This window comes from Aspergillus vadensis (genome assembly GCF_003184925.1).
Source record: "Aspergillus vadensis CBS 113365 unplaced genomic scaffold BO88scaffold_6, whole genome shotgun sequence".
NCBI classification, from domain to species: Eukaryota; Fungi; Ascomycota; class Eurotiomycetes; order Eurotiales; family Aspergillaceae; genus Aspergillus; species Aspergillus vadensis.
Window position 1 is genome coordinate 31,983 of NW_020292044.1, and position 25,216 is coordinate 57,198.

At 49.6% G+C, this 25,216-nt stretch overlaps 10 protein-coding genes and 1 non-coding gene across 11 annotated transcripts; 5 read left to right on the forward strand and 6 right to left on the reverse strand.

The window, feature by feature from the left end:
- Positions 1–2,147: 2,147 nt before the first annotated feature.
- BO88DRAFT_478899 (multicopper oxidase) lies at positions 2,148–4,682 on the forward strand (the record flags this gene model as incomplete). Its single annotated transcript, XM_025712038.1, has 9 exons — positions 2,148–2,513; positions 2,570–2,669; positions 2,725–2,748; positions 2,802–3,188; positions 3,240–3,295; positions 3,354–3,498; positions 3,556–4,136; positions 4,248–4,436; positions 4,509–4,682. 9 exons carry the CDS (start codon positions 2,148–2,150, stop codon positions 4,680–4,682), a joined length of 2,022 nt encoding a protein of 673 aa, XP_025564702.1.
- A 562-nt stretch (positions 4,683–5,244) lies between these two features.
- On the reverse strand, positions 5,245–7,045 carry BO88DRAFT_486335 (sugar porter family MFS transporter). The gene is made up of 2 exons (XM_025712434.1): positions 6,498–7,045; positions 5,245–6,424 (listed from the first exon to the last, which is right to left on the reverse strand). The coding sequence occupies exons 1-2, from the start codon at positions 6,990–6,992 to the stop codon at positions 5,294–5,296; spliced, it is 1,626 nt and encodes a 541-aa protein (XP_025564703.1). The 5' UTR covers positions 6,993–7,045; the 3' UTR covers positions 5,245–5,293.
- Positions 7,046–8,231: 1,186 nt separating this feature from the next.
- BO88DRAFT_486336 (Zn(II)2Cys6 transcription factor domain-containing protein) lies at positions 8,232–10,404 on the forward strand. Its single transcript, XM_025712435.1, has 2 exons — positions 8,232–8,419; positions 8,475–10,404. Exons 1-2 carry the CDS (start codon positions 8,340–8,342, stop codon positions 10,189–10,191), a joined length of 1,797 nt encoding a protein of 598 aa, XP_025564704.1. The 5' UTR covers positions 8,232–8,339; the 3' UTR covers positions 10,192–10,404.
- Positions 10,405–10,859: 455 nt separating this feature from the next.
- On the forward strand, positions 10,860–14,472 carry BO88DRAFT_442372 (alpha/beta-hydrolase; the record flags this gene model as incomplete). Its single annotated transcript, XM_025709949.1, has 6 exons — positions 10,860–11,533; positions 11,562–11,796; positions 11,847–12,995; positions 13,017–13,078; positions 13,124–13,172; positions 13,244–14,472. 6 exons carry the CDS (start codon positions 10,860–10,862, stop codon positions 14,261–14,263), a joined length of 3,189 nt encoding a protein of 1,062 aa, XP_025564705.1. The 3' UTR covers positions 14,264–14,472.
- Positions 14,473–14,851: 379 nt separating this feature from the next.
- BO88DRAFT_403173 (uncharacterized protein) lies at positions 14,852–15,483 on the forward strand. The gene is made up of 2 exons (XM_025706299.1): positions 14,852–15,215; positions 15,281–15,483. The coding sequence occupies exons 1-2, from the start codon at positions 14,990–14,992 to the stop codon at positions 15,316–15,318; spliced, it is 264 nt and encodes an 87-aa protein (XP_025564706.1). The 5' UTR covers positions 14,852–14,989; the 3' UTR covers positions 15,319–15,483.
- Positions 15,484–15,628: 145 nt separating this feature from the next.
- BO88DRAFT_t79 lies at positions 15,629–15,709 on the forward strand. Its single transcript has one exon. It is a non-coding gene; the product is annotated as a tRNA-Ser (tRNA).
- Positions 15,710–15,877: 168 nt separating this feature from the next.
- On the reverse strand, positions 15,878–17,281 carry BO88DRAFT_403174 (NAD(P)-dependent oxidoreductase). Its single transcript, XM_025706300.1, has 3 exons — positions 16,992–17,281; positions 16,421–16,940; positions 15,878–16,368 (listed from the first exon to the last, which is right to left on the reverse strand). Exons 1-3 carry the CDS (start codon positions 17,032–17,034, stop codon positions 15,948–15,950), a joined length of 984 nt encoding a protein of 327 aa, XP_025564707.1. The 5' UTR covers positions 17,035–17,281; the 3' UTR covers positions 15,878–15,947.
- Positions 17,282–18,193: 912 nt separating this feature from the next.
- Positions 18,194–18,508, reverse strand: BO88DRAFT_423723 (uncharacterized protein; the record flags this gene model as incomplete). The annotated part of the gene is made up of 2 exons (XM_025708671.1): positions 18,194–18,331; positions 18,383–18,508. The coding sequence occupies 2 exons, from the start codon at positions 18,506–18,508 to the stop codon at positions 18,194–18,196; spliced, it is 264 nt and encodes an 87-aa protein (XP_025564708.1).
- A 1,128-nt stretch (positions 18,509–19,636) lies between these two features.
- BO88DRAFT_478912 (uncharacterized protein) lies at positions 19,637–20,939 on the reverse strand (the record flags this gene model as incomplete). Its single annotated transcript, XM_025712039.1, has 2 exons — positions 19,637–20,805; positions 20,879–20,939. 2 exons carry the CDS (start codon positions 20,937–20,939, stop codon positions 19,778–19,780), a joined length of 1,089 nt encoding a protein of 362 aa, XP_025564709.1. The 3' UTR covers positions 19,637–19,777.
- Positions 20,940–21,935: 996 nt separating this feature from the next.
- BO88DRAFT_241897 (M4 family metallopeptidase) lies at positions 21,936–23,239 on the reverse strand. Its single transcript, XM_025702145.1, has one exon. The coding sequence runs from the start codon at positions 23,123–23,125 to the stop codon at positions 22,004–22,006; it is 1,122 nt and encodes a 373-aa protein (XP_025564710.1). The 5' UTR covers positions 23,126–23,239; the 3' UTR covers positions 21,936–22,003.
- Positions 23,240–23,855: 616 nt separating this feature from the next.
- BO88DRAFT_403175 (uncharacterized protein) lies at positions 23,856–24,498 on the reverse strand. The gene has a single exon (XM_025706301.1). The coding sequence runs from the start codon at positions 24,437–24,439 to the stop codon at positions 24,032–24,034; it is 408 nt and encodes a 135-aa protein (XP_025564711.1). The 5' UTR covers positions 24,440–24,498; the 3' UTR covers positions 23,856–24,031.
- Between the last annotated feature and the right edge of the window lie 718 nt (positions 24,499–25,216).

Below are 25,216 nucleotides of genomic sequence, written 5' to 3' on the forward strand. Positions count from 1 at the left end.
ATTGATCGTCTAGATTTACATCCTTTGGGTCGGTCAAACTAACTCAGTCTGACATTCGAAACACGCCAGCAATGTAGATCATCGTTGGGTTGGCTACAGACGACAAAAGCTGTCGATTTATTTTTACCTTATCGAGTTCCCGCTCAGTAGAGCAACGGGTCTCCCTAACAGCTCGCCCAGCAGCATCAAGACTTCCCACCAACAAATTCCCAGTCGCCACTTCAACGAACCAATTTCACCACTGCGACCGAATACCCTGCATCTGGTCCACAGGTGGAGACTCTCAATCCAACTGCCTCTCGGGCGTTCTCAAGAATCACATTAACCTCCCCACCCAGCTAGCTTAAACCTCACCTAGGGTCCTGGAACGCCCCTGGCTTAAGGCAGCAAGTCACTAGGATCCGACGATCGGTATTTTGTTAGGTTGGCTACTTTGGTTTCGTCCAGCATCTCGTCATTTCCAGTCGGCACGCCCGAATACTTGCCCAGCTGACCACCCCCCCCACCCGAGCCAACATCATTTACAGTAGGCCATCAGCCATCCCCACTCGTGGGCCTTGCCAACATCCGCCACGCGCGTAAGAAAGCCTATGCACTAATATCAGGCTACTCGTGCAGTAGCTGTTGTTGAAAGTTCGCATGCCTGTAAATGATATTTGTTCCGCCATTGTTCCAGATCATCGCACCCGAATTCCCCTTACAGAGTAATATGATGAGACCAGAACTTTACTCTCTTCATCTCATCCTTGTTTCTTAAATATCTGAGCGGGGCAAGGTGTCTTCTGTGCTTATTACTACTTCTTTGTGCTTCCAAGAAGGAGCATCTAATGCAGTTCTCAATGCCATCGACGCCTGCGCGTTGGATCCGCCCCTTCCTGGAGTTCTGCCGGACGAGCAGTTCGGAGCCAAAGAAAAGGTTGATATCTATAACAGACCTTCTATACCTGCATGACTCGCCACATTACTTGGCAGTGGAATGCGACAGAAGGCTCATAACATCCTCTCGCCACAGTGTATACTGAAACACTCTCGAAGGAACCCGGCCGATATCGAAGAACGATTTTAACCACCATCCAGCAAACGCAGCGTCCCCAACCCTATACTTGTGGGGGTCAAAGGACGAATACTAATTCATTACCATCAATGCCCAAAAGTGCTGGAAATGGAATGAATCGAACGTGACGATTCGCCCATTGTCGCCCTCGCTGTCGATGACGACAAAGACTCGAAAGAGCTTTTTTTTTTCTCATGGCCAAACCCGACAACTCCGTATGACCACATATCCCGATCGCACATTTCTCATCGCGTCATAACTCTCATACAATCTAGTAAATAATTGGCATCAATTCATGTTCAATCCACAGTTAATGTCCGCGGAAATTCGCACTCCATGGTAAGTCTCAACGTCATGCGCCCAGACCGCCTTCCCGTCGATGCAACTTGCATTTCATTGTTTTCGGGGCAACTATCACCTTGTGTTACATACCCTACCGCGGATCCTCTAACGCGGGCCCATCTGTCATCCGGAATGCGGAAGGTGTCCATGCTTGACCTTCGGATCGTGCGGATGTTTCCGCAACTGTCTCTCCTCAATTTTCAAACCAAACTCAATGATGCTTTGCGATGCGATGGCCTTGCTCGACTTAATGCAAGTATCAATCTACGCTTAAGTACAACATTGCACATCGATGTTTTTGTAACATATTATTCGCTTTGGTGCTCTTTCCTACGCAATGCCATTGCAAACCTGCAGAAACGTCCGATAGACTACACTTGCACGTAAACGATCCGGGCAATAACAAGCTTTCTGGAGGAAAAGTATAAAACTGGGCAATCCACCCTCGAGCCAAGTGCCACCCTTAAAACCCTATATGACAGCTCATCGGAGACGGGATTTCCTTGTCCGGATAATGTATCCGCAGCTCTTTACTAACATTATGCAACCTTATGATGGCAGCCGCTTCGCGCTGGAAGTCCTTGACGTAAACACTAATGTTCTAACCTCATTCATGTAGGCTTAACAGTTAGAATGTGCGGGTTATTTACTGCTCATCTCTCCTAGCGGGAGGGACTTTTGCTTGTCACTTGGTTAAGACAGTCAGCTGGCCATTGATGCTGTCGGGAGTCCAACGGTGACTCGAGTCAAGATGCTTTTGGAATCTTGCTGGACAGCTCTTGTCCATTTCTTCAGCTTCCAATCTTTGTTCGCATCCCAGCAGTCTCCACTTCCACCCAATGGAGGACTCGAATATCCACTTCCGCCTGGTGGGGAAGTGAATTATCCGTCCTCGATTATTTCAACGTCCGAGCAGCCGAGTCCCACAAATGTACTAAAGTTCAGACCTATTGACGCATCGATTGATTGTGAGTATGAAGGGCTGAGTGATACATACGTTGCTCTACCTAGAGGTGACCAGAGGACTTGGCTCAAACCTAAACCTAATGTCAACGGTACAACCTACGATATTCACACGAACTATGAGACGACATGGCCCAAGGGCAAAGTTCGAGATGTGAGTGATCCCCTGTCTCCTGTATTCAGGAAGCATTCGATTGACACGGTCTACAGTACAATTATACAGTTACCGAGTCGGGTGAGCTGAAACCTGATGGTATCAAAAAGGAGGCGGGGAAATACTTTCAGGCCAAATATCCTGGTCCTCGGATTGGTAGGCATCCTCCTTGAAGAGAGTTTAAGCGGCCGGTACTAATAAGCATTCATAGAGGCGTGTTGGGGCGATACCGTCCGTAGGTGATGCCGTGTCTTTATATTGCAAGACTACCATACTGACAATCATTAGGCGTCCGCATCAAAAATAGTCTGTCTTGGAATGGAACTGCAATCCATATGCATGGGATTCGCATGTTCGAATCTGGGTTTTCCGATGGCGTTCCAGGTGTCACCCAGTGTCCTATTGCTAAAGATGACACCTACACATATGAGTTTACCGCAACCCAATATGGCACGACGTGGTACCATAGCCACTATAGTCTCCAATACACGGATGGCCTGCTTGGCCCATTGACTATTTACGGGCCTGCGTCGGTTGTAGACTACGATGATGCCCTTGAGCCTTTGATGCTGGCGGACCGTATCCACCAGGGTGCCTTCGCTAGGTGGACTTGGGGGGTGGTGGATGGTCACCAGCCACGAATTTCCATGGATACCATACTTATCAATAACCACGGTGGGTAGCTGACGCTTGCGGTCTCATTAGGGTGATATTAATGCATCACAGGCAGTGCGGCTGGCAAATACCAGGACCTAAGATACAGGACAAAGCCAGTTACAAAAGTAAGCTTAACTGTTCACATGGGCAACGAAAACGCATTTATCCTAATGGGTGTTACAGGGCAAGAAATACCTCCTACGGTTGATCAACGCGTCCACCGATACCGCCTTCATCTTCAGTATCGATCAACATAAGATGACAGTCATCGGAACAGATTTGGTGCCAATCACTCCTTACCTAAAGGACACTTTATATATCGGTATTGGTGAGTTCCGTATTGAGATATTCTGACATTAAATTCAACTTCTCACACGGTCCCTAGGCCAGCGGTACCACGTGATTGTGGAAGCGGATGCCATAGATGAGTGCCGGAATTACTGGATTCGGACTCAGCCTGCCACTGGTTGTCACAATTTCGACTTCGAACCAAATGAGAGGCAAGGCATATTCGTTTACAATGAGGATAATCACGATGATCCCATATCCACTCCATATGTACCCCCGTACAACGGAGACTGCCGGGACGAGGAGCACAAGGTGTTGAGGCCCGTCGTCGAATGGCAAGTGCCGCCGCCAACCCCAGACCAACTAAGAAAGGTTCAGTCACCCTGGATGGTGTTAAAGCAAGACAACTTCACAATGCCACCCGAAGAAGGGCATGACGGTACAAAAGATCCAAAATGGAGCGCATGGCAGATTCACGATGATCCTGCCTGGGTAAACTACAAAGACTTGACAATCAATCACCTTAACAGATCAGAAGGCGATTGGGGACCAAATGCTGCGTTGTTTGAAATTAGAAGAAATGAAAGCAACTGGGCATACATGGTGATAGACGGCGCGCATCAACCGAAAGAGTCGGGAGTCCCATCAGGAGAAAAGACGGTTCCTGCCGCACACCCTGTAAGTGTCTTTGTTGTGGTTACCCTTTTTCGGCTGAAAGCGCTGCTTTTATTTTTATTTTTTTATTTGTTTTGTTTGGCAACGGCTTGCGCTAAGATGCTGCCACATTAGATGCATCTTCATGGTCATGACTTTGCTCTGCTGAAGCAATCATACAGCAAACTAGACGACAAACTATTTGATGGAAATCATACCGCAGACTTGCAAAAGTTTATAGACACTGAGCTCGAATATAACAATCCGGCACGTCGCGACGTTGTCTTGCTGCCCAAAGGTGGGTATATAGTGATTGCTTTCAAGGTTGATAACCCGGGCGCTTGGCTGCTCCATTGCCACATTGCCTGGCATGCTTCCGGTGGTTTGGCTTTGCAGATCCTCGAAGATAAAGAGAAATTTCAGGAGATAATGAAACGCAAGATTGCGGACAATCAGACTGCAGAGGCTCAGAAAAACCAGGGTTGCGCGAAGTGGGCAACGTGGTATGATAACAAGGCAAACCGTTGGGGAAATGGAACAGGACGATTCCAAGATGACTCTGGTGTTTAAGTTGTCGCCTGTTCCTCATGGCAAGCATGCAGGGGGAACTTTCGGGATGACCTGACTATGGTGCGCTCGTTTGAAAAAATAGCAGGATGGTGGAAATTCTTGTCCCTTACTATAACGACAAAAACTGGTTATTTGTCGACAAAAGGGGGTATGAAGGACGGAGAAAAGGTAGTCTGAGTCTGAGCCAGAGACTGCAGATGTTACTGGGTAGTCTCCACGTCTGCTGCTCAATTTTAGGTACACACCAGTATATTGGATCCAGTCGTTTACGCTACTACTTCAATATCATTATCCATTCGTTTCACCACTGAACACTTCTTCTCTTATTCCCAAATGTATGATGACCATACACTATCATTGAACTAAGGGCAACCTTCCCACTCAGACAGAATATGCCGGGCTAGGAGCTTTGTTAACAGGGCGTGACCAAATGCCTATGTCATCCCCTATTCATTACATGTGTAGAGCCTTATGGTTCAGCATGATGATACCACATACTGCCTAGGCAGTCCTATAAACGTGACTTGATCCCTTATTCCCACAATCAATACGAATTGCTAAACCGATATTTACTGTAAAACTAAACTATACACAAACCATTCACTTACCTCCTAAACACCCCCCATATCACCCGCACCAACCATGGCATCCCTAACAATCTCCCTCTCCGCTCTAGCTCCCGCATCCCCAAACAACCCATCAATCTCCTCCAACGTCTTCCCACTCGTCTCGGGCACCAACAATACCGCCCACACCCCAGCCAATGTACACATGACCGCAAAGAACACATACGTCCTGTACCCAATGTCCGACAACATGGAGGGTGTCACCACTCCGATGATAAAATCCGACAACCAGATAGTACACGTCGCCAACGCGACACCCTTGGACCGGGACGCATTAGGAAACACCTCTGCCGGAAGCGCCCACCCCAGCGGGGAATACGACACGCCGTAGATCAGAATGAACACGAAGGCCATGGCGACACACCCCCAGCCTGCTGCGACATGGCTTGCCCAATCATCCGAGTACAGGCCGGATAAAATAGCAATAATCATGTACGCTATGGCCATGCCAAACGCGCCATAGATAGCTAGTGCGCGTCGCCCGACCCCCTCGATAATGAACGCACAAAACACTGCAGCCACGGCTTGGATGACATTGAACACGCCGGATAGAATGGTGGACATGCTATCCGATTGTCCCAGGGATTGAAATAGCGTCGGCGCGTAGTAAATAAACGCGTTGATACCCGAGAACTGTTGGAAGAAGCCCACGCCGCAGGCCACGGCGACGCGTTTCCAGGTACCTCGGGAGAAAAGGTCCAGCCAGGAGAAGAGCTCAAGTTTGAGGCCCGTAGCACCCGGGTGGCGGCGGTCCTGGACTATACGCTGGTAGGTGACTTCGGAGACGATGGTGCGAAATTCGGCTTGGATGCGGGGGTCTGTGCGTGGGAGGCCGCGGAGTTTGGAGAGGCTGGAGAGGCAGTCGTCTTGGCGGTCGACGAGAGCGAGCCAGCGCGGTGAGTAGGGGTAGAAGTGGATTCCGATGCCGAGGAGGGTGGCGGTCACCATCTGGAGGCCGAAGGGGAGGCGGAAGGAGGCTTCGCTCGGGATGTAGCGGGTGGCGTAGGTGATCCAGTAGGCGATGACGACGCCGAGGGTTATGGAAATGGATTCGAGGACGAGGAGGATTCCACGGAGTTCGGGGGGTGAGGTTTCGGAGATGTATAGAGGTGCACCCTCCAGAGGGGGTTAGGGTTAGTATGTAGATAGGTAGGTAGGATGATGGGGGTAGGGGAGGGAGGGTACGTACCATGGCTAGAGTGCCCACGCCAATACCGCCGATAAAGCGGCCAGCTACTAGCATGTCGTAGTTCACAGCTGCGGTCTGCAATATAGCGCCGATGTCGAAAATCACCACGACGACTGTGATGGCCCATTTTCTGGAGATGCGATCGGCTAGATAGGACATGAAGAGACAGCCGACAAAGGCACCCAGCAGCAACATTCCTGTCATGAGACCCTTTCCGAAAGCAGTTTCAGAACGAGGATACACGGCATGGAACTGATCCATCACGTTGATGATAGAGATCACACCCATGTCATACCCCATGGAGAAGCCGCCCAGCGAGGCCAGAGTCGCCGACCCGAAGACATACCACGAGCGGAAGAGGCCGCGGATGCCGCCCACGCCATAGGCCAGATCAGAGGTCGACTCGATCGCACCCACATTCTCATCATGCTCGGCAGTTGCGAGATCTTTCTTCAATTGGATTGATGATCGGTCGGGTGTGTCATTGTCTGCCATGATTGCAGGAGACTAAATGCAATGTATGTACTACTAGTGAATGGGGGTGTGGATCAGCTGAGAAGCAACCCACCATCCCATACCCAGAAGGGCGTAGGCATATTTATACCGGAGTCAATTGCCGATCCATATAGGGTTGCGGCTAGTTGAGTATGCATTCGCCGATTAGGTTGAAGCTGGAATCCTGGGGGAATATGGGGTAACTTTCCCGGTCTGGAATGACTATAATGTACCCCGGATTTCCCCGCATCGAGTGCCCGGGACGAACCGCCCACGTCGAATGATTGGTGGGTGGATGGTTGCATGACATCCTTGAGAGTCTAATTGGGGCTGGTCCAACGAATGCGGGCAAAAATTCTTCTTCTGTCGAGGCGGGTAATCTTACCCTTTCCTTGGGTCGTACAGAGCTGATGAGGTCATCGCACAGGTCTTGTGCTCGTATAGGTGGGCATAGCGGCCATTTTATCCTCATCTGACCTGTTCGCTCGACTCTCTGCCGTCTGAGCGGGAACCTCTACTGGTTTCGGATACTGACTATCCTCTAGGCATTGGATTCTTGGTCCGTGATAGACATTCAAGCATATATAGCCCTTTTTAATGAAAGATACGGCAACTGAAAGGAGAGGTGCACACACGGCAGTCAAGTAGAGTCCGATTAGAGTCATGCGATCGCGTTGTGTCTTGACTTGCTTCTCAGTTTGTGCCCTCATTGCTCCCATAGTAATAATCTGATTCATTCACATTACTGATTACTCCGCCATAATGTAACCTGCAGATTTACTTGCACATTCACCTGGTGGAGAGGACTGCTGCGAGGCAGGCTAGAAATAGGGGGAGAACAGAACAGAAAGAATGTTAAGTCGCTGAGCAAAGAAAAAGAGACAAGGCAACGACGACACGGGCCATGAAGAAGCAAAAGCCGCTCGTAAGACGAGGAAAGTAATGCCGGGACACGAAATGGGCTCCAACCAAGGTTGACCAGAACTCTACGGCTTTGACCCCCAGTGGAAGTTTTACCCTACGAACACCTAATCTTTGATAAGATAAACATCAAATTGGTATAATCTGATATCTTTAATCTGCCCCTATTTTCCATCAGCACGACTGTCAGACTAACTGCATGCGGTGTAGCCTCATGTTTCTTTCCTAGCCAAGCACCACGTGACTGATTCCTCATGAATCAGCCACTCACGTGTCAGGGCCGTTTATCGCCTCATCATGAAACAGTCATCGCCGCCATTTCAACATTCCTTCTCTCATTAAGTCTCTCGGTTGTTCTCTTCCGTGCTGCTAACATGTCTGCTATGCATCATTACATTGATTGACCTCGAGGATAATGCTGGCATTATGCGTCTTTCTCCCTCCACCCATGTGAGGGATACGGTAATTGGTCCCCTGAGATCGAGGCGGGGTTGCAAAACCTGCAAGTAGGTGCTTTGAGACTATATCCCCACGACATAAGCTTACAGATATCATCTCCAGGGCTCGGAGAGTCAAGTGTGGGCAGGAAAAGCCAAGTTGTCTTCGATGCAGCAAGACAGGCCGTAAATGCGAATATGAAGGCCCAAATCTAGGCACGTTTTCATCCACACCTGCCACCTTTTCAATCCTCGACAAACCACTGTCCTCAGCGCCGGATACAGTCTGGAAGGAGCGTCGCGCATTTGCCTTTTACTTTCAACATATTGCCCTGTTCATCGGCGGGGGTCTAGAAGTTGACTTCTGGAGTACCATCGTTCCCCAAATATGCCGCAGCGAACCTGCCGTGTGGGATGCCATCATCTCCCTAAGCACCCTGTTTGAAAGCCCAGAGCCATGTCCAGATATAGCCTTTCAACGCCAGAGAGATGTCGTTCTCCTTAATCAGTACCACCGCGACGCCATCAGCTGGTATTCCCGCTCAATGTCCCAAGTCCGTCAGCGACTGGACCGCGGCGACGGGGATGTCCTGGTCGGACTGGTCAGCTGTATACTCTTCATGTGCATTGAAGGTTTTCAGGGTGGTGCAGCGCAAGCTACGCTGCTCTATTGTCAAGGCGTACAGCTCATCGTCACATTGCGTGCTCAGATCGCTTCGGGGGTCATATCGTCATCCAAAACTGCATGGTTGGAGGACATCATCGTCCCGATCTTTATTCGTCTTGGGGCAACGGCGCTCAATTTTTCCGCTGTTCCGGTCGGCGCTTTGCTACCCGACGCTGAGCAGACCTTGACACAGGGGTTTTCCTCCCTCAAGTCTGCTCGCGAAGCCCTCGTTCTCTTGCTTGCAGAGGCTCAGCTCTTTCAGCGTGTCTGCCTGCCATATTTCCTGAATCCTGAAGGATTTCACCCACCTCGCGAGTTGATCAACCAACGCCGCGCTCTACTTAGTAGACTCAAGGTGTGGCACGCTGCGTTCACGGACATGATGGAAACCTTGCACATGAAAGGGTCTTTATCACAGCAGCAAATAAGCACTGGCGCCCTCCTTTTCGCTTATCACGAGATGCTATACGTAATGATCGGGACTTCCACATGTCAGTTGGAGACCGCAAACGACGCATACCTTCCGCAATTCCAGAACATAGTGGATCAGTCTCAGGTCGCGCTGGGTGCTTCGGCTAGATCAGACGGGTCTCAACCTCCACTTTCGCTCGAACTTGGCATCTCGATTCCCCTGTGGTTCACTAGTCTGAGATGCCGAGAACCCAAGCTTCGACAAATGGCATTAAGCCTAGCAGATCAAGCACCGGCAGTGCAGGCATTCTACAAGGTTATTACTGGGGCAAGGTGGTCGCACACAATCATAACAATAGAGGAAGTGTGCGCAGTGGCTATGAAGTCATCTGAAGGACTGCCGGACCCGACGAACCAAATGCGAAACCCATATTGTCAGGACTTTGGCAGCAGCATAGTCGGTTCGGATCTCGGAAGTCAGCCCAGCACCCCAGGACTGGAATTTGTCTCAAGTCCATACTCGGTGGATTCGGATGTAGATGCCGGGACAGCAGTCACAGAACTCGTCCCAGAAGAGGCACGCATTAGACCCATAAATCTCTTCCGTGTCCAAGACGGCTTCCCTCCAGGAACAACGGAAGAAGAAATCGCAAGGTGGAGCCCGTATCGTGATCAAAGCTTCATGCATTATTTGCGGAATGAGCGTGATCCAGTCACTGGTGCTTGGAAGATTGCCCATGGATTCACTCCGATTGATTACTGATGATAATACCGACATATTTGTATGATGAGAAAAAGGCCCAAATGCCCGGAGTAGACGCTTATATATGTCATACATTTCCGGTGTCGATTATTGGGTTGATTCCTCATGTCTTCAAGACCTTCCTGTAGCTAGTATTACGAAGATGATGGTAAATTCGGCTGGAATAGCACATCCACCTCGTGATCTTACGACATTACGTCTTCACAAATCAAGCAAACCAAGATTTCTAGTCTGCATTGGCCCCTGCGGAGTCTTGCCTTGATCGGGATGTTAACAGCAAGCAGCCCATTGACAGGTCTGAGTCCCTGAAGGATAATAGCGAACCGAGCCTATCAGAATATTGTAGATGTGGGCTCGGGTGGGTATGCCTTCACCCCCACACAGCAAACTGGCGCACGGTGCACTCAATATTTCATCCCATCTCCACCTTTTCCCTCCCCTTCCCCGCATTGTGCTTGAGTAAGATCGGGTCAGTTCCACCCTGCAGATAAGGCAATGATGGCGCGAATGGCTCGGATACAACGGATCCCAAGAGCAAATAGCCTGATACCGGTCTAACATACTGGCTAAAGCAAGATACCTCTGGGCTATAAATCTTCAATGTCTGCCGTTGAACCCAGTTTGACTGATCCTTAGCCATGAACTTCATTGCTTAGTGGGACAGCAGGATGTTTGTTTCTCTTAATGTGCTGGTGGCACCAGCTGTATTTATTGCAGCGGCCGTTGCCACAAGCGTGCCGACCATTGCTCGAGCTGCAAGTGACTCGCGAAGTGATGACACGACAGTGTTCTTCGAGAATGACGGCAACTGGACATCTCATGGAACCAAGCCTAGCGCCCTATTCATCAACACGGCCTCGAGTTATGCTGATGCCAATGCGGTGTGCACAGCACAGAATGAGACATTGCTGAGCTGTGACGAATTCGCCAACTTTGAGAACTTATTCAGTTACCAGCGATACCTCGGCAGGATCACTACTGATCAGCTGTTCTGGTCATCATGCTCTTCCTCCTCCCCAACATCGTGGCGCGGTGTTGTTCAAAGCAGCACGAATTCGACCTCCAATCTCCCGTTTTTGTGCACCAACAGCGCCCCTCTCGTTGACAAAGTAGATACGGATTACTCTGCTTTCCCCCATGTGAATGTCACCTACAACGGTACGACTTTCGAGGGCATGAGGGACCACATGGCATTTCGCTTCGCTGGCATTCGCTTTGCTCAGCCCCCGACGGGGAATCTACGATTCCAACCGGCGCAGCCGTGGAATCATACTATTCCGTATGTGAACGCCACGAGTTACGGACCGGCCTGTTTGCAGTTTGGTTACTTCGATGGTAACTCGTATGGCCTGAGTAAGTTATCCACCCAGACATCTTAACATGGGTGCTTACTTGTCAGACCCCTGGGGAAATAGTGAGGACTGTCTATTTCTCAACATCTGGACGCCACATATCCCGTCAGCCGACTCCTTGGATCCTCACAGCGGGAAGCCCGTTATGGTTTGGATCTATGGTGGTGGTGATACTCAAGGCTCGGCCGCTGACTCCACTTTTGATGGAGCTAGTCTTGCGTCTCGCTCGGATGTTGTGGTTGTCTCGTTTAATGTATGCGCCTATCCCCGTTACCACTATTCCTATGGTTAATTGAAACCCAGTACCGGGTCAATATATTCGGTCTTTTAGCTCTCAATGATGGCGAGCTCAATGGCAACTACATGATGACCGATAAGATCCAAGCATTGCGCTGGGTTAGGCAACACATCGCTGGATTTGGGGGCAATCCGAAGAACGTGACAATCTTCGGTCAATCCGCCGGTGGATCATCAGTCAATGATCTGATTACATGTCCCGCAATTATTGGTGAAGACCTCTTTCAAAATGGTATCGTCCAGTCCGGAAAGTCAAATGTCGCTACTGCCGAAGTCGCTGCAGCTTACGCCCTACCCTACATTGAGAAATTCTGTAACGGCACAGCCACACAACGGGCTTCCTGCTTGCGATCCTTGTCCGCAGAGACCCTGCTTGATATTAGCAACAATAGTATCAGTTGGTACACCGTCATCGACGGTCACTACTCAGCCGACTACACTCAAGCTCGATATGCACTCGGAGCACAGTACATCAATTCCGTCAACGTGCTAACGGGCAACATGCTGGAGGAATACCAGTCGCTCGCAACCACAACTCTCTGGCCTAGCATGAGCAACTTCAGCGAGGCGTTAGAGATCCTCATCAGCGACGCCGCTATCAACGAAGCCCAAGCAGAGGCCGCCCTCAACTCAGGGCTCTACGCAATCACCAACAACACGGTCTACAACGGCAGCACAACCTACACCTCGGTCTACAACGCCTCAGTCCACCTCGGTACCGAAGGCCAACTATACTGCGACGGCACACTCCTTCAATGGGTCGCAGCCGCCTCCTGGGCCTTCAAGTCCCACTGGTTCTACATCCACAACCGAGGCTACGCACTCAGCTACTATGACTTTTACGACCTGTGTACCTTCCCCGTAGGAAAGCCAGATACTCCATACTACCGCTGCCACAGCAGCGATCTATACGAGGTCTTTGGCACATACTATATCTTTGACCAGCCAGTGCGTGTACCCGAGGATATTTACTACACCAACGCGATCCAGGATATGTGGGGTGCTTTTGCCCGGACCGGGAACCCGAACGTCGATCCGGCGTACTTGAAGGCACGATCGTATGATTCGACGATTGACTTCTTCTTTGGCTTCGAGTGGCCGCAATTTACGGTGACTAGTCCAAGGGTTGCGTCTTTGCAGTACCCGGGGCCGCAGGTATCTTCGCTGCCGTATCAGGAGCACTGTGGGGTGCTGTTGCCGCATGTGACGAATCCGAGTGCTCCTACTGCGAGTGCACAGTAGGACTCATAGCTTAAGTAGTTAGGCCTCATACAGATACCCAGTGTATTAGGTAACTGGCGAGGATCAATCGACCATGGTTGGTCGGCTATTGTTATAATCATCAATCTGCGCAAGAGGTCACTGTCCCCTGCTGTATTAGGCACCCCTGGCTTCCCAGGTAGTTTCCAACTCCCTCATCACTGCTGAGTACATTCAGCACCCATTCCATCCAAGATATGGAAATCTTCACACGTGCCCAAACGAGCTTCCTGTCTTGGAAACACGGAACACCACTCCCATCTGGGGCCTATGCCTCCCCAAAGTTTCAGTCCTGGCATACCTTTGATCCTGTCCAGGGTTGGATTGCCACTGGCTCCGACATCGATACAAATACACCAGCAGACCCAGCTGGGGGTGCCGATACCTCAAGGCTTGTCCTTCTGACATGGAATATTGATGCAACGTCTCCTCAGACCGAGAAACGCGTTACAGAAATAATCACATGTATTATCGGGTTAGATCCCCGCGTGCATATCATATTCCTCCAAGAAGTGTCAAAGCCAGCCCTCCAGCAAATCTTGAAAGACGAGCGGATTCGCGAGCTCTGGCTTTCGAGCGAATGTGACGACACATCATGGGGCGGTCAATCGTTTGCGGTAATGACCCTACTGTCTAAGGCACGCTTCACGACAAACGCCGCCATAGGACCAATTTGGAGGGTGAAGTTCCCTAGTCACTTTGCTAGGGATGCTCTCTGCTGTGATATCTTTGTCCCTTCGCCTAAGGATTCTAGACCGACACGGATACGTCTAGTAAATGTTCACCTAGACTCTCTGCCAATCAAGCCTTCCCACAGACCCAAGCAGGTATCTATCGTTACATCTCTCCTTCGGGTCGCAGGTCAAGGACTAGTCGCAGGTGACTTCAATCCTGTCCTCGATGAAGACAACGGCCTTCTAGAAAAGAACGGCTTGGTGGATGCTTGGGTAACTCTTCGGCCTGAAGAACCTGGCTTCACTTGGGGCCTAGATGGCAAGCAACCATTCCCTCCTAACCGGCTTGACAGAATAGGTATACTTGGGCTGCAGCCGCATGACATTAAGATAATAGAGCCGAAACCGATAAGCGGATCTTCTCACGATGAACCCTTATGGAGTGATCATCATGCTTTGGTCTGTTCCTTTGGCTTGGTAGATGAGTGATCATCGATATCTTTGTCTCTTCGGGTTGTCGAGAAATAAGCGAGCTAAGGACAGTAAAAAGTATATAATAAGAGATGTAAACTAATGAATAACTAGAAATAGAAAAGGTGCAGTGAAATGCAAATTGCTAGATCTATACTTGATTCTTTTGGGTGAGAAGCATATGCTGCATGTGGCTAAGCCAGGGACAGTTACCTATTGAATTCCCCATCCATAGCTTATGCCACAAGCAGCAAATCTGCAATGCAATCATCAATCTCATGATTAGCGCCAATTCAAATCCAGTGTATAATAGTCTGTTTGAGCGACAATCCCACTCACTACTCCAGCATACTCGCTACCACCCACCACTAACCCTACCCTATCCTACCCAATCACCAACCAACCAACCGACCAAACCAAACCGTCCCGCAAACAATAGTCCCTCCATGAATAAGATGAATAATATCTGATGCAATATCCGCGTAACAAGCAGCCCCGATGATTGGCACCCACATGTTCGGGGGCGTCACCCGCACCCCATCTCCCAATAACACCTCTTCAAGGATCGCCACAACCACGGTTCGTCTTCCCCGCTTCCCCCCTCCCCCACGATGTCATACTCCACTAAAGCTATAATATAAGTCGCCTCCACCCTCATCACATTCCATAATTATTCTTATCTCATCTGAAACGATTATCAATATCACCATCACAAGAAATTAAGAAACAAAGAAAGATACCACAATGACCAGCGAACGCAGACCCTCCGGCGCATACCACCTCACCGGCTCACAGCTCGTCGAGAAAGTCGATGACCTCAGCTCCGGAGGCAGATGGGAAGAACTGAACCGTCGGGCTCATCACGCTGATACGGGTGAATCGCAGCAGCAATCGCAACAGCAGCAGCAGTCGGGTTCGAAGGCGCCACCCGACAGGTCGCAGTCTTTTAGGCCGTATAATCCTAGTCAAGGTGGGTTTCCTACATATTCTTGGTTCGGTAATGATATGAAAGAGGGATACTGATGGGTTGTATAGGAACAGACCAAAGCGACGACCTGCTGCCGGATGAGTAGTGGTGGTAGTAGTGGATGTAGTAGATTGTCCGCGGTGGTGATTACGGCCGTGGTGGGGGTGTATTGCTGTTTGTATCCCAGCTGGATGTACGCGAGGGATTTGGTGAAGTGGGTTACTTGTTGTAAAATTTGATGCAAATATTGTATAGCCGGGTAATTGGGGGAAGGGGGAAGTATCTGTGTTTGATAATCATCATGATATGAAATGATGACTCTCGTTTGATTGATGATTCATTTGGATTATTGGGTGAGTGCTTCTGCTGCAACAGTAGCTCTTAAGGTATTAAGTCGCGCCATTCTTCAACAATTAGTCAGTGTGGCCGAGTGGTTAAGGCGATAGACTAGAAATCTATTGGGTTCGCCCGCACAGGTTCGAGTCCTGTCGCTGACGTTTCTTTTTGTTTTTTTTTTCCCGTACATCTGGATGCAGAACTTTCTTTTTGCGTCGGTTCTATATATTTTGTAGCAAAATATGGTTGTTAAACGCATTATAAATGCTTTATGCATTATTTCGAATGTTTTTGAGCATTTTTCGTCGTAGAAATGCGCCATGCATGGATTGTTCTCTGCTCTTCGGAAGAGCCACTAACGATATATATAACTCCGGACCATCCTCCCCCACAGCTCAATCACTTCCCCCCAGCATCCCTCTGCTTCACCCTCTCCGACTCAAACGCAAGCCCCGCACGCTCCCTCAACACCCCATACATAGACGATGAATCTAACGCGCGTCCATTCTCCTCTCCATACCCCCGTGCCGCCCGGAGATGATCCAAAACCACCCGTGCCACGGGCAAATCGGTTCCCGCGCCCTCGGCACAACTCACCCCCAACGAGACATCCTTAATGGCCAAATTCACATCTGACCACGGTCGCTGACCCCGTTCAGGCAGATAGAATCCTCCGGTCATCCTCTTCGACATAGAGGCGAGAAGAGGACCATATTGCTCTTCAAGCAACCCTTCGAGAACATCGCTACCGAGACCGGACTTTTCTGCCAACACTTGTGCTTCGGCGACAAGCTCCATCATGCCGCCGATGAGGAAGTTCCTGTCATCAGTCAGACAAATATGAGTTGATAGCTAGGATCACTAGAACTCACCCTGTACACTTCAACAACGTAGACCTCGTAACATCCTCGCCCAACCTCATCATCTTCCTCCCCATAATACCCACAATGTACGGCTCCACCCGCTGCACGGCCTCATCCGCGCCCGCAACCACAAACAATAGCTTGCCTTCTTGCGCGGTTGGCGTGGCTCCAAATACCGGTGATGCGAGGTAGATTGCTCCATGTTCTCCAAGACGTTGTTTTGCCCAGGCAGACGTGTCTGGATGGACGGTCGTAGTATCGACGATGAGTTTCTGGCGTAGATGCTCTGGGTCTACTGTTGTGATGGTGTCGATGATTGATCGAACAGCAGTGTCATCAGTCACGGCGATGAAGCAGATTTCGGTGTTGACGATGAGGTCGGGGATGTTGGTGTACTGCACACCTCCAATCTCATGGACGGGGAGTCCACGAGCTGCGGTTCGATTGTAGAATTTCAGAGATGGGGCGTTGATGTGTGAGAGATGGGCTTGGAGGTTCAGGGCCATGGCTTGGCCCATTGAGCCGAGACCTGAGAATTTAGTACTCTGTATATACTTAGCGGGGGATGATGGGTTCTTACCGATCCATCCGAATCGGGGGTGGGGGTTGGTTGAAGGGTCCATGGTGGAGGATAGGTTGGATGATGGGTTGAGATAGGGTGGGAGATGTCGTATATATGAATTGCTCAGTAGCTCTTCGGTTATGTCAGATCTGGTATCTTGGCTGCAGCTTCTGTTATCGGCTGTCATGAGTCATTTGAATGGTTTAGAGCTTCGCTCCGGCATTAGAGCTGACGGACATCGAGGCAGGATTGGCATGTCATTCGTCCCGAAAGGTGGGGAATCCCCCAAATCGCGGGGGTGATTTCGGAGATCCTGTGCAGTGAGTTTCAATAGCAGAATGCACGCCGAGGTTTCTATGTAACTTGGAATGATACCAAATAGCTAACAAGCAGAGCACCGGTCACTGAAATGGTCGAGCGGTGGATAGGAGACCCGACCCGATCGGAATCCAATAATGTTCAGCTTGTGATAATCTCACACATTGTCCATGCGGGAGCTCGTCATATCTATCCCTAAGCTTAACTTTAATGCAAGGGATGAGGCATAGGATCGTAGCGAAAAGGAAATACCACGTCTCACCTGCAGACCGCTACATTCGGTTGTAAGACGTCCGTACAGAGTCTTCGATCTCGACGAAATCCAAGCCCGATTATGCAACGATGGACCAATAACACAGCTATATCGCTCATCAGGTGAAGTCGGGGTTGTATTTCTAGCGCCGAGTACTGATTCTACTTCGATTATACTCATGCAATAAGCTTTCCACGTCAGCGTCCAGCTCTCGCCTCTCGCCTCGGAGCCGCCGATATGCGAGATGAGATCGTGTCCTGCACTGTGGGCAGTTTTCCCTGCCACCGTGTATGTCTTCCTGTTGGGCATATTTACAAAGTCAAAAAGGCCCATAGAAGATTTTGCAATAATGGTTGAGTTGACAAAGCATCTGTTGATGCTGTGTTCATGCCCAACAGAACTAATATCTTATTGGCGACCAGATCGCTTCGTGGATTTCTCTATCTTATACCCTTCGCCGACAAAGTCGGAGCAATATCCTCCCTTATAGGCCACAGCTGTGAGCGAACCAGCACGCCTGTTCCCTTTCCGACCGTACGTTTGCAATGCTTCCACCACTATCCCCTATCAGCAATCCACCGCCGCAGTCATCCACCCTAGCATATCACCCCTAACCATTTGACCCACCATACCTTCAATGATTAACCAATCAAGAAGTACAGGCCCCGTCAACACACTGCAACCCGCCACCAGCCGGCACAGGACAGTTCCTGATCTTGGTCCAGAACGCCTCGGTATCGCCGCCCTGACCATCCACCATCGGAGCCACGGTGACCTGACATTCCAACTGGAATAGCACTTAGCATTATGAAATAGAGTTCAGATATATCCCACGTACCAAGTGGCCTCCGTTGCACTCGCATGCTTTAGCACCCCAGCGGCTGCAGAATGTGCCGGGTATGCCACAGGTCCACGCCTGGTTGATGAAGAGGCCGATGGTGAAGATGACGAAGATGGATTTCATGATGGATGGATGGATTGATTTATTCGTTTAGGGAGTATCTGGAAGACGGGTAGTGTGCACGTAGAGAAGAGAGAGGTATGATGATAGTGTAGTTGCAGTTGAAGTTGCGAAGTGGTGCCTTTTATCTATACTGAAGATGACCACGCCGGAAAGGTAACACCAAGTCTAGTAATTTGAGGGAAAGCTATAATAGTTCTTTTGTAGGTAATGCAAAGGATACTGTGTTACTGACGAGATATTTCACTATATGACTTCTATACAACCTGCGTGTTAGTATAACTTTACCAGTGAATACTCTACCCTTCACCCTGAGGGAAACATAGCAAACTAATCCAGCATCACCTCATTAGAGAAGCAGGACAGAACCTATGGTTAAGCTTTACAACCAGTAAATGCAATCTTGGTAGTGCCAGCCATCGGATACAACGCCGTGCCATCTGCACCATGCACCACCGCTCTGTTTCCTCTGGTTCATTTTCTCGCCACTAACTACTCCCTGTAGGATCGGAATTCACACACTCACAGTTCTGCCCAATTGGCATAATTAACGAAGAAGCGCGTGACTGACTAATTATGTGAAAAAGGCCAACAGTAACAAGTGAAATACAGTTAGTGGTTCTGTTTGGTGGAACCACGGATAAGGGAGTACACCAATGCGGGAATGAGAAGCGAGATGACATGACTTTTCTGGTCGAATTGAACTATCAGTCGGTCGCTTATGAAAGGAATGACAGATATGCAGCAGCGTCCTGGTTGGCGGAATAGTTGATTGGACACACGGATATTGAATGCTTGTTTATCAATAGCCTCTTTTCTACATTCATCTCAGTTTTTCGAGTATATAAACCCCGGGCGACAATTATAGTGTACTGTCCTTCTGCTCTGATGCTCTTTTCACACTCTATTGATAAGACGTGTCTGATTGCTTCGATAAGATTGTTTATGTTGCTAAATGATACGAAATAAATACATTATGTTGATCATAGATGTCAGAGATATCAGAGACGAAAGAAAAAACGTGATGCGATGAAAATGAAAACATTGCATGAAGATTATCGTTCATGTCAGAATGACCCGATATGAAATCCAATGCAATGAACTAATGAAAAATGAGAATATCGAGATGAAACGAGAGTATTGCAGAATGTGTTCGAGGTTATCAATATTCAATCGAAGCGAAAATTTCAGGAGGGCAAGGGCAAAGGTATGTAAAGAAAAAGACTGTCGGCCTTGATTCATCTTTAATTACCAGCTCGAAGAAGAAGTTGATCACCTCATGTCCTCATCCATGTCAAAGTCATTCAATGGCGGGTCCGACCTGGTATAACTGGTGGGCATATGCGGATAGCTGCCAGGATCAAAGGTGAGATATCTATCGATGTCTTCCTGCGAAAATCCTAAAGGGTCATTTACAATCGCTTCGAAAGTGGGATTCAAGCCCGAGTAGGCCATTCCTGTTGGAAGCGGGGGGCCGAGTGTAGTGGTCCACAGGTCATCGGAAGAGATATGCTCTTCTGAAGGCAGTGCAGGCAGTTCATTGGAGGTATGCCCGGGCACATAACGATTTGGTATGTCGTGTGGCAACAAGTCCATCATATCGGGATCGTTGGCAAAGGGGATTCTGGGTTGCCTGGATGACAGAACAAGGGAAGAATTGACATTAGTGGTGTCGTTGGCCAAATCCAGAGATTTGGAGGGTGCATTGTCCGCCTTGGCCGCGAAAGGGCGACGATACTTGAGTGTCACGATCCTACTCTGTGGTTGTTCCGCGTCATTGGGGTATTCGAGGAATTTTGCACCAGGAACCAAAAGCTCATCGGAACTGGCCACGCTGCTGCGCTTGTCGTCGTCATCGCTTTCACTCTTCTCGGACTCTGAAGAGCTCTCCTCAACTTTGACTGCCGACTTTCTTCTCTTTCGCAGTCTTCGTGATCTGGGAGGTCTTCCTTGGACCCATTCTTCGTCCGAGGATGTATGCTGATGTCGAGGTTTACCACGGGGCCCGGAAGCATTGGTCTTACTTGGGCCGGCTTTGTGCTTGGGTTCCTCGTCTGCGACACTCTTTGTGGGTGTTTCTTCAGCAGACTTGGACATACCAGTAGCACCACGTCGAAGGGGAGGGGGGACAGCCTTGTCTGCAGAGACTCGACGACTGCGAAGCTTTGCAAGGTGCTGTACGATTGCGCCCTCCGTCACATTATGACCCATGGTGCTAGCGACATCGGCCCAAGGGATTTTGACAGACTTTGTGTTACAAACGGACTGAACGGTCAATAGAAGGAGCTCGTTCAAATTTTCTATACTTGTTAGCCTCGGTTAAACGAGTATCCCCACAAGATAGGATTATCGAAGAAGAGATAGGAAACATACCGTCCCAGCGGACCAGGGTCCGTTTCTTCGGCCTATTTGATGCCTTCCTCGGGGTTGCCATCAGGCCATGCAAGGAAGATTCTCTACCCGCTTGTGAATTGAACCTCGGAACAGATGATCCTAGTCAGTTCTATTTGGATTTCAGAGTGGACTAGTAGTTCTGCAACGCGTGGCCTGTACAAAGGATCCAGGTGAGTAGGGGTGAAGTGAGATGAGGATAAAGTGAAGCTTCTCATTCTACTTACTTTGATTTGAATTAGGTTGTTGCTCCTGGATAGATAAAGGACAGTCTATCAGACAGCCTTACACACTGCTACTCACCAAACTGAGCCTTCTTTGACTTTCACTGGGTCGTGAATATGTCTATTGCAGCAGAGAGGGGAAACTAAGGTGAGAGGAAAGAGACGCGTAGTTGTAAACACTGAGCAGTGAGGCAGTGAATACTCTCCAAAAACATGTGAGCCAATAAGTGTGCTTTAGTGTCGGATAATGATGTTAAGCGAGTGCTCCAAATTGTGGTAGTAGTCAACCGGGTAAAACATAATGTGCCGCCTGTATAGAAAGCCCATGTGCTTGATTGCCTAAACTGTCCCAGATGAAATCATTCACTGCGGCCTGTTTTAGCACGTTTTTCCTAATACGAAAAAGACATACTATCGTACTGCTCGAAGGACTAACAGCCCTATCATACTTTGCAGAAGCGAGATTACTTCCCACTTAAGCTAACGGTTTACCAAGCAGACAAGGTGGTAACTGCAGCTATTGGTAGGAACCAGAGAGGTGTATTCTACATGCGTTTATGCTCCTGCCATACAACAACACTGCGGTCGAGCCGTGGATATATTCTATGGTCATATAAGTTGCTTAGCTTTTCTTTATGATCTGGAAGGCTGGAATCAATAGAATGCTTCTGTCTACAGACAACCTTTGAAGGAATCTGGCTATCAGGGTGGCAGACCTTGTTGATACCCACAAGCAATGAGTTCCTAGTAGGAGCGAGAGGAGTAGAACATGGGTATCGTACTTTTAGTACCGTCTATTATGGAAAAGGTAGCTACAACTCCAAAGACAACCCCCAAAGACTTCTCAATTCATAGCCAAATCCATGAATCCTAGCAGCCAGCATCAATCCTTCACCGTCCACAACACCGCTCTAACCTCAACTCCCACCTCCACCCACGCCCTCCTCACCACTCCCCCGGCCTCTTCCCCAAACATCACCTCCGCAATATCCACCGTCACAAACGCAAACCTCTCAAAGCTACAATTCGGCTCAACCCTCGGATCAGTTAATGCGCGATACCAAACCACCGCAGCTATTTCCCAACTCCGTCCGCCAAAGCCCACAGCACAAAGGTAAAACGCATGATTCGGGATGCCTGAGTTGCAATGCACGCCACCATTATCATCCTCCGTATACACAAACCCCTTCATATGACGGGGCTGCCCATCACTCCCAAGGACAGCATCATCATACGCCGTCCCCGGCGCCTTCAACGACCTCAGTCCCATCTCCCCAACACCAACACCAACACCAACACCAGCACCAGCACCAGCACCTTTCTTCCCCTTCGGCCAAACACAAACCCCCTTACCAACCACCCAATCCGCCTCCTCGACCCCTTGTCCCCTCCACCACTGCTCAACCACACAAGCAAACACATCCGAGATACTCTCACTCAGCGCCCCGGACTGTCCCTCGTACAACAACCCGGCCGTATGATCCGTCACTCCATGCATCAGCTCATGCACGACGACATTCAGACTCTTCGGGAACCCAGAGAAGTATACCCCGTCCCCGTCGCCAAAGATAATTTCCTGGCCGTTCCAGAACGCATTGTCTAGATTCTTGTCGTAGTGGAGACACCCGATGAGACGGAGACCGTCGTTGTCGATGGATCGACGGCCCAGCACGGAAGAGAGAAAGTGCAGGAAGATGCCGAAGCTGTTGTACACGTGGTTTACGGTGTCGTCTTGGGTGGTCGGGCCGGAGGAGGATTCGGTGCGTATGAGAAGGCCTGGGAGACCGCGCTTGTTGCGGCAGTCGTAGATGTCGCGGGCTTGGGCGTGCGGTGTGAGGGAGATGTTTGGGGAGGAGGAGAGGCGGGTGTGGTGGATTTCGTTGGCGAGAGTGAGGGTGCGAAAGGCAGCGCGTCGGGCTTTGGAGGGGGCGATGGGGGAGGTGCTGATGTGTTGGAGGATTTGAGGTTGGATGAAGGTGCAGGTGTGATGATTTCTGGCGGACATGGTTGGTAGTTATGGCCTGGTGTTCTGAGGATGTGTCAAATAATATAGAAATTTTGGGGGATGATAGTACTAATTGAAACCTGTTCTTTCTCGACTGAGTATACTAGAATCTAGAGTGTTTCGACTAATTGAGTATACTAGAGTCTAGAGAGGTATCTACGAAGCGAACAATAATGATATAAGCCTAGTCAAGTATTCCAGTGTTATACATACGTGTTATCAGACAGGAATGCTATATGCACAGCCATCATGATGATTGCGCGTAGAAAGCTTGTAGCACGATAAAGACATCTCGTGTTGACATCGACCATGGAAATGCAGTATGGCCAATGCGGCCTGACTAAGAACAGGTTCGTAGGCAGGTCTGGATCGCCGCCATGGATTAGGGTAGCGGCAGTCTTCCGAAATACTGAAACTCTCGCCACTGCTACTGTTTCCAGTACATAGATAGCTACGTTGCATTCCAGCCCTGCGTGCAGCAGTTCTAGAATCTATAGCAATAAAGCCAAAGTATTTGCATCTGTACCATTTGATAAGGAATTGCCACTAGATTTGATCCGACCGAGAAATTGCGCTTCGGTTTATCTCACAACCTTTCATATAGGCCAGTAGACTGTTGACAGTACCAGATAGAAATTACTTTGAAAATGGTACTGTAAGCGGTTTACATGGAGTTTATATAGAGTAGTAACTACTTCGCGGTTACATGCATTGATAAGGAATGCGAAACGTCCGACCATGCATTTCGTGCTAGTTAAATTACATATAGCGACTTGCTCTAAAATAAGCGTAGTGTTACAGATTCCTTCCAAAACACCCAAATCAATGGTGGCGCCATGAAGTAGGCCAGTTGAATGGCTTCCAGAAACTGCATGCATCGCAGCTGATTGCACGACATTGTGACAGTTATGCAGCTTTCTCGCTCCGTGGCGAGTGCGTCAACGTAGATAACCTCCGTTTGAGCAGACGATATTCATCGAAAGAATTGGAATACTCGTCGAGAGCATTACGGGCCTTTCTATCCAGAGGAGTATCATCCATACCCGGCTGGTTGTCTTCGGTATGGTGACAACATGGAAGGCACAACACGGCGTGCTCTTTGAAGCTGTCTTCAGGTTCGTAATCTCGTTGCGTATGGTAAGTCCAGCGGGCGTCTGCTTCGGTACGATCCGGTGTGGAGAGAAGCCTCGAGGCGTTGAGATCTGAGATGTAAGGGGTGTTCGCGCAAAGAGTAGGGCTTGCGGTAAGAGAGAAGGAGAGTGGTTCTTGCCCGCGACCAATTAGGCCTAGGGACTTTCCAAGGGACCAAGGCATTTTGTTAATTTGATAGAGTAGGGGAGTGTGATGGAGGGTGCAAAGTACTTCTGCTAGATACCTGCTTGCTTCAAATACTTTCTGCCTATCTACGACCTGGGGCATTCCCCGCCAAAAATTCTGATATGGATCCTCTACGAGATAGGGCGGGGGCGACAACCGCAGGCGAAGCGAGAAAACGCCGAGCATTCTTCTTAGCAGACATCATGAGTTTATGGAAGATATGGTATGCTAGGCTGGTAAGTGGTAGCGATGTAGTCGATACGGTGGTTCATGGCTGTGCAGGAAGGGCTGGGCTCGTTAAGGAAGGAGATCGGGAATCCCATATCGCTCATCGGCAGGTCTAGATTCCCCACTCAAGTAGAGCTACCAGCTGTCGCCACGGATCGAGGATATCGCAGCCGAGAGCATAATTCAGGGCATGGCCAGGAGTCAGATTCTGATGTTCTGGCGTAGTATGTGGAATCCGGGATGCTGATTGGGCGGCTGAATGTTCCGGACAGCCAGCGAACTTGTGGTTGGCTGGGAGACTCCAACAGCCCCGGACGCGTCCCTTGACAAGGCCAGATGTCACCCCATGGTTACAGCTCCTCTTTCCCTACTCGGCCTCATCGGGTCTGGTGGCGCCGGCTGTCATGTCCACCATTCCCCATCTTCGGTAACTCGGCTGTCCCGGTCGGCTGGGCCACTGCAACTCCTCTGCGCACCGTGTTTCCAGCTCTCCGCAACCGGGGAGCTACCCCAAATATACCTTTTGTAGATTTTGGTTCGCCAATC

Coding starts and splice junctions, on each gene's coding strand:
- BO88DRAFT_486335 (XM_025712434.1), bottom strand. CDS start 6,992: ATGGCAGACAATGACACACCCGACCGATCATCAATCCAATTGAAGAAA. Junction 6,425..6,497: donor GCGTGGGCACTCTAGCCATG/GTACGTACCCTC, acceptor CCCCCTCTGGAG/GGTGCACCTCTATACATCTC.
- BO88DRAFT_486336 (XM_025712435.1), top strand. CDS start 8,340: ATGCGTCTTTCTCCCTCCACCCATGTGAGGGATACGGTAATTGGTCCC. Junction 8,420..8,474: donor CGGGGTTGCAAAACCTGCAA/GTAGGTGCTTTG, acceptor TATCATCTCCAG/GGCTCGGAGAGTCAAGTGTG.
- BO88DRAFT_403173 (XM_025706299.1), top strand. CDS start 14,990: ATGACCAGCGAACGCAGACCCTCCGGCGCATACCACCTCACCGGCTCA. Junction 15,216..15,280: donor GCCGTATAATCCTAGTCAAG/GTGGGTTTCCTA, acceptor TGGGTTGTATAG/GAACAGACCAAAGCGACGAC.
- BO88DRAFT_403174 (XM_025706300.1), bottom strand. CDS start 17,034: ATGGACCCTTCAACCAACCCCCACCCCCGATTCGGATGGATCG. Junction 16,941..16,991: donor CCCCCGATTCGGATGGATCG/GTAAGAACCCAT, acceptor CTAAATTCTCAG/GTCTCGGCTCAATGGGCCAA. Junction 16,369..16,420: donor ACGTTGTTGAAGTGTACAGG/GTGAGTTCTAGT, acceptor GACTGATGACAG/GAACTTCCTCATCGGCGGCA.
- BO88DRAFT_241897 (XM_025702145.1), bottom strand. CDS start 23,125: ATGTCCGCCAGAAATCATCACACCTGCACCTTCATCCAACCTCAAATC.
- BO88DRAFT_403175 (XM_025706301.1), bottom strand. CDS start 24,439: ATGCCTTGGTCCCTTGGAAAGTCCCTAGGCCTAATTGGTCGCGGGCAA.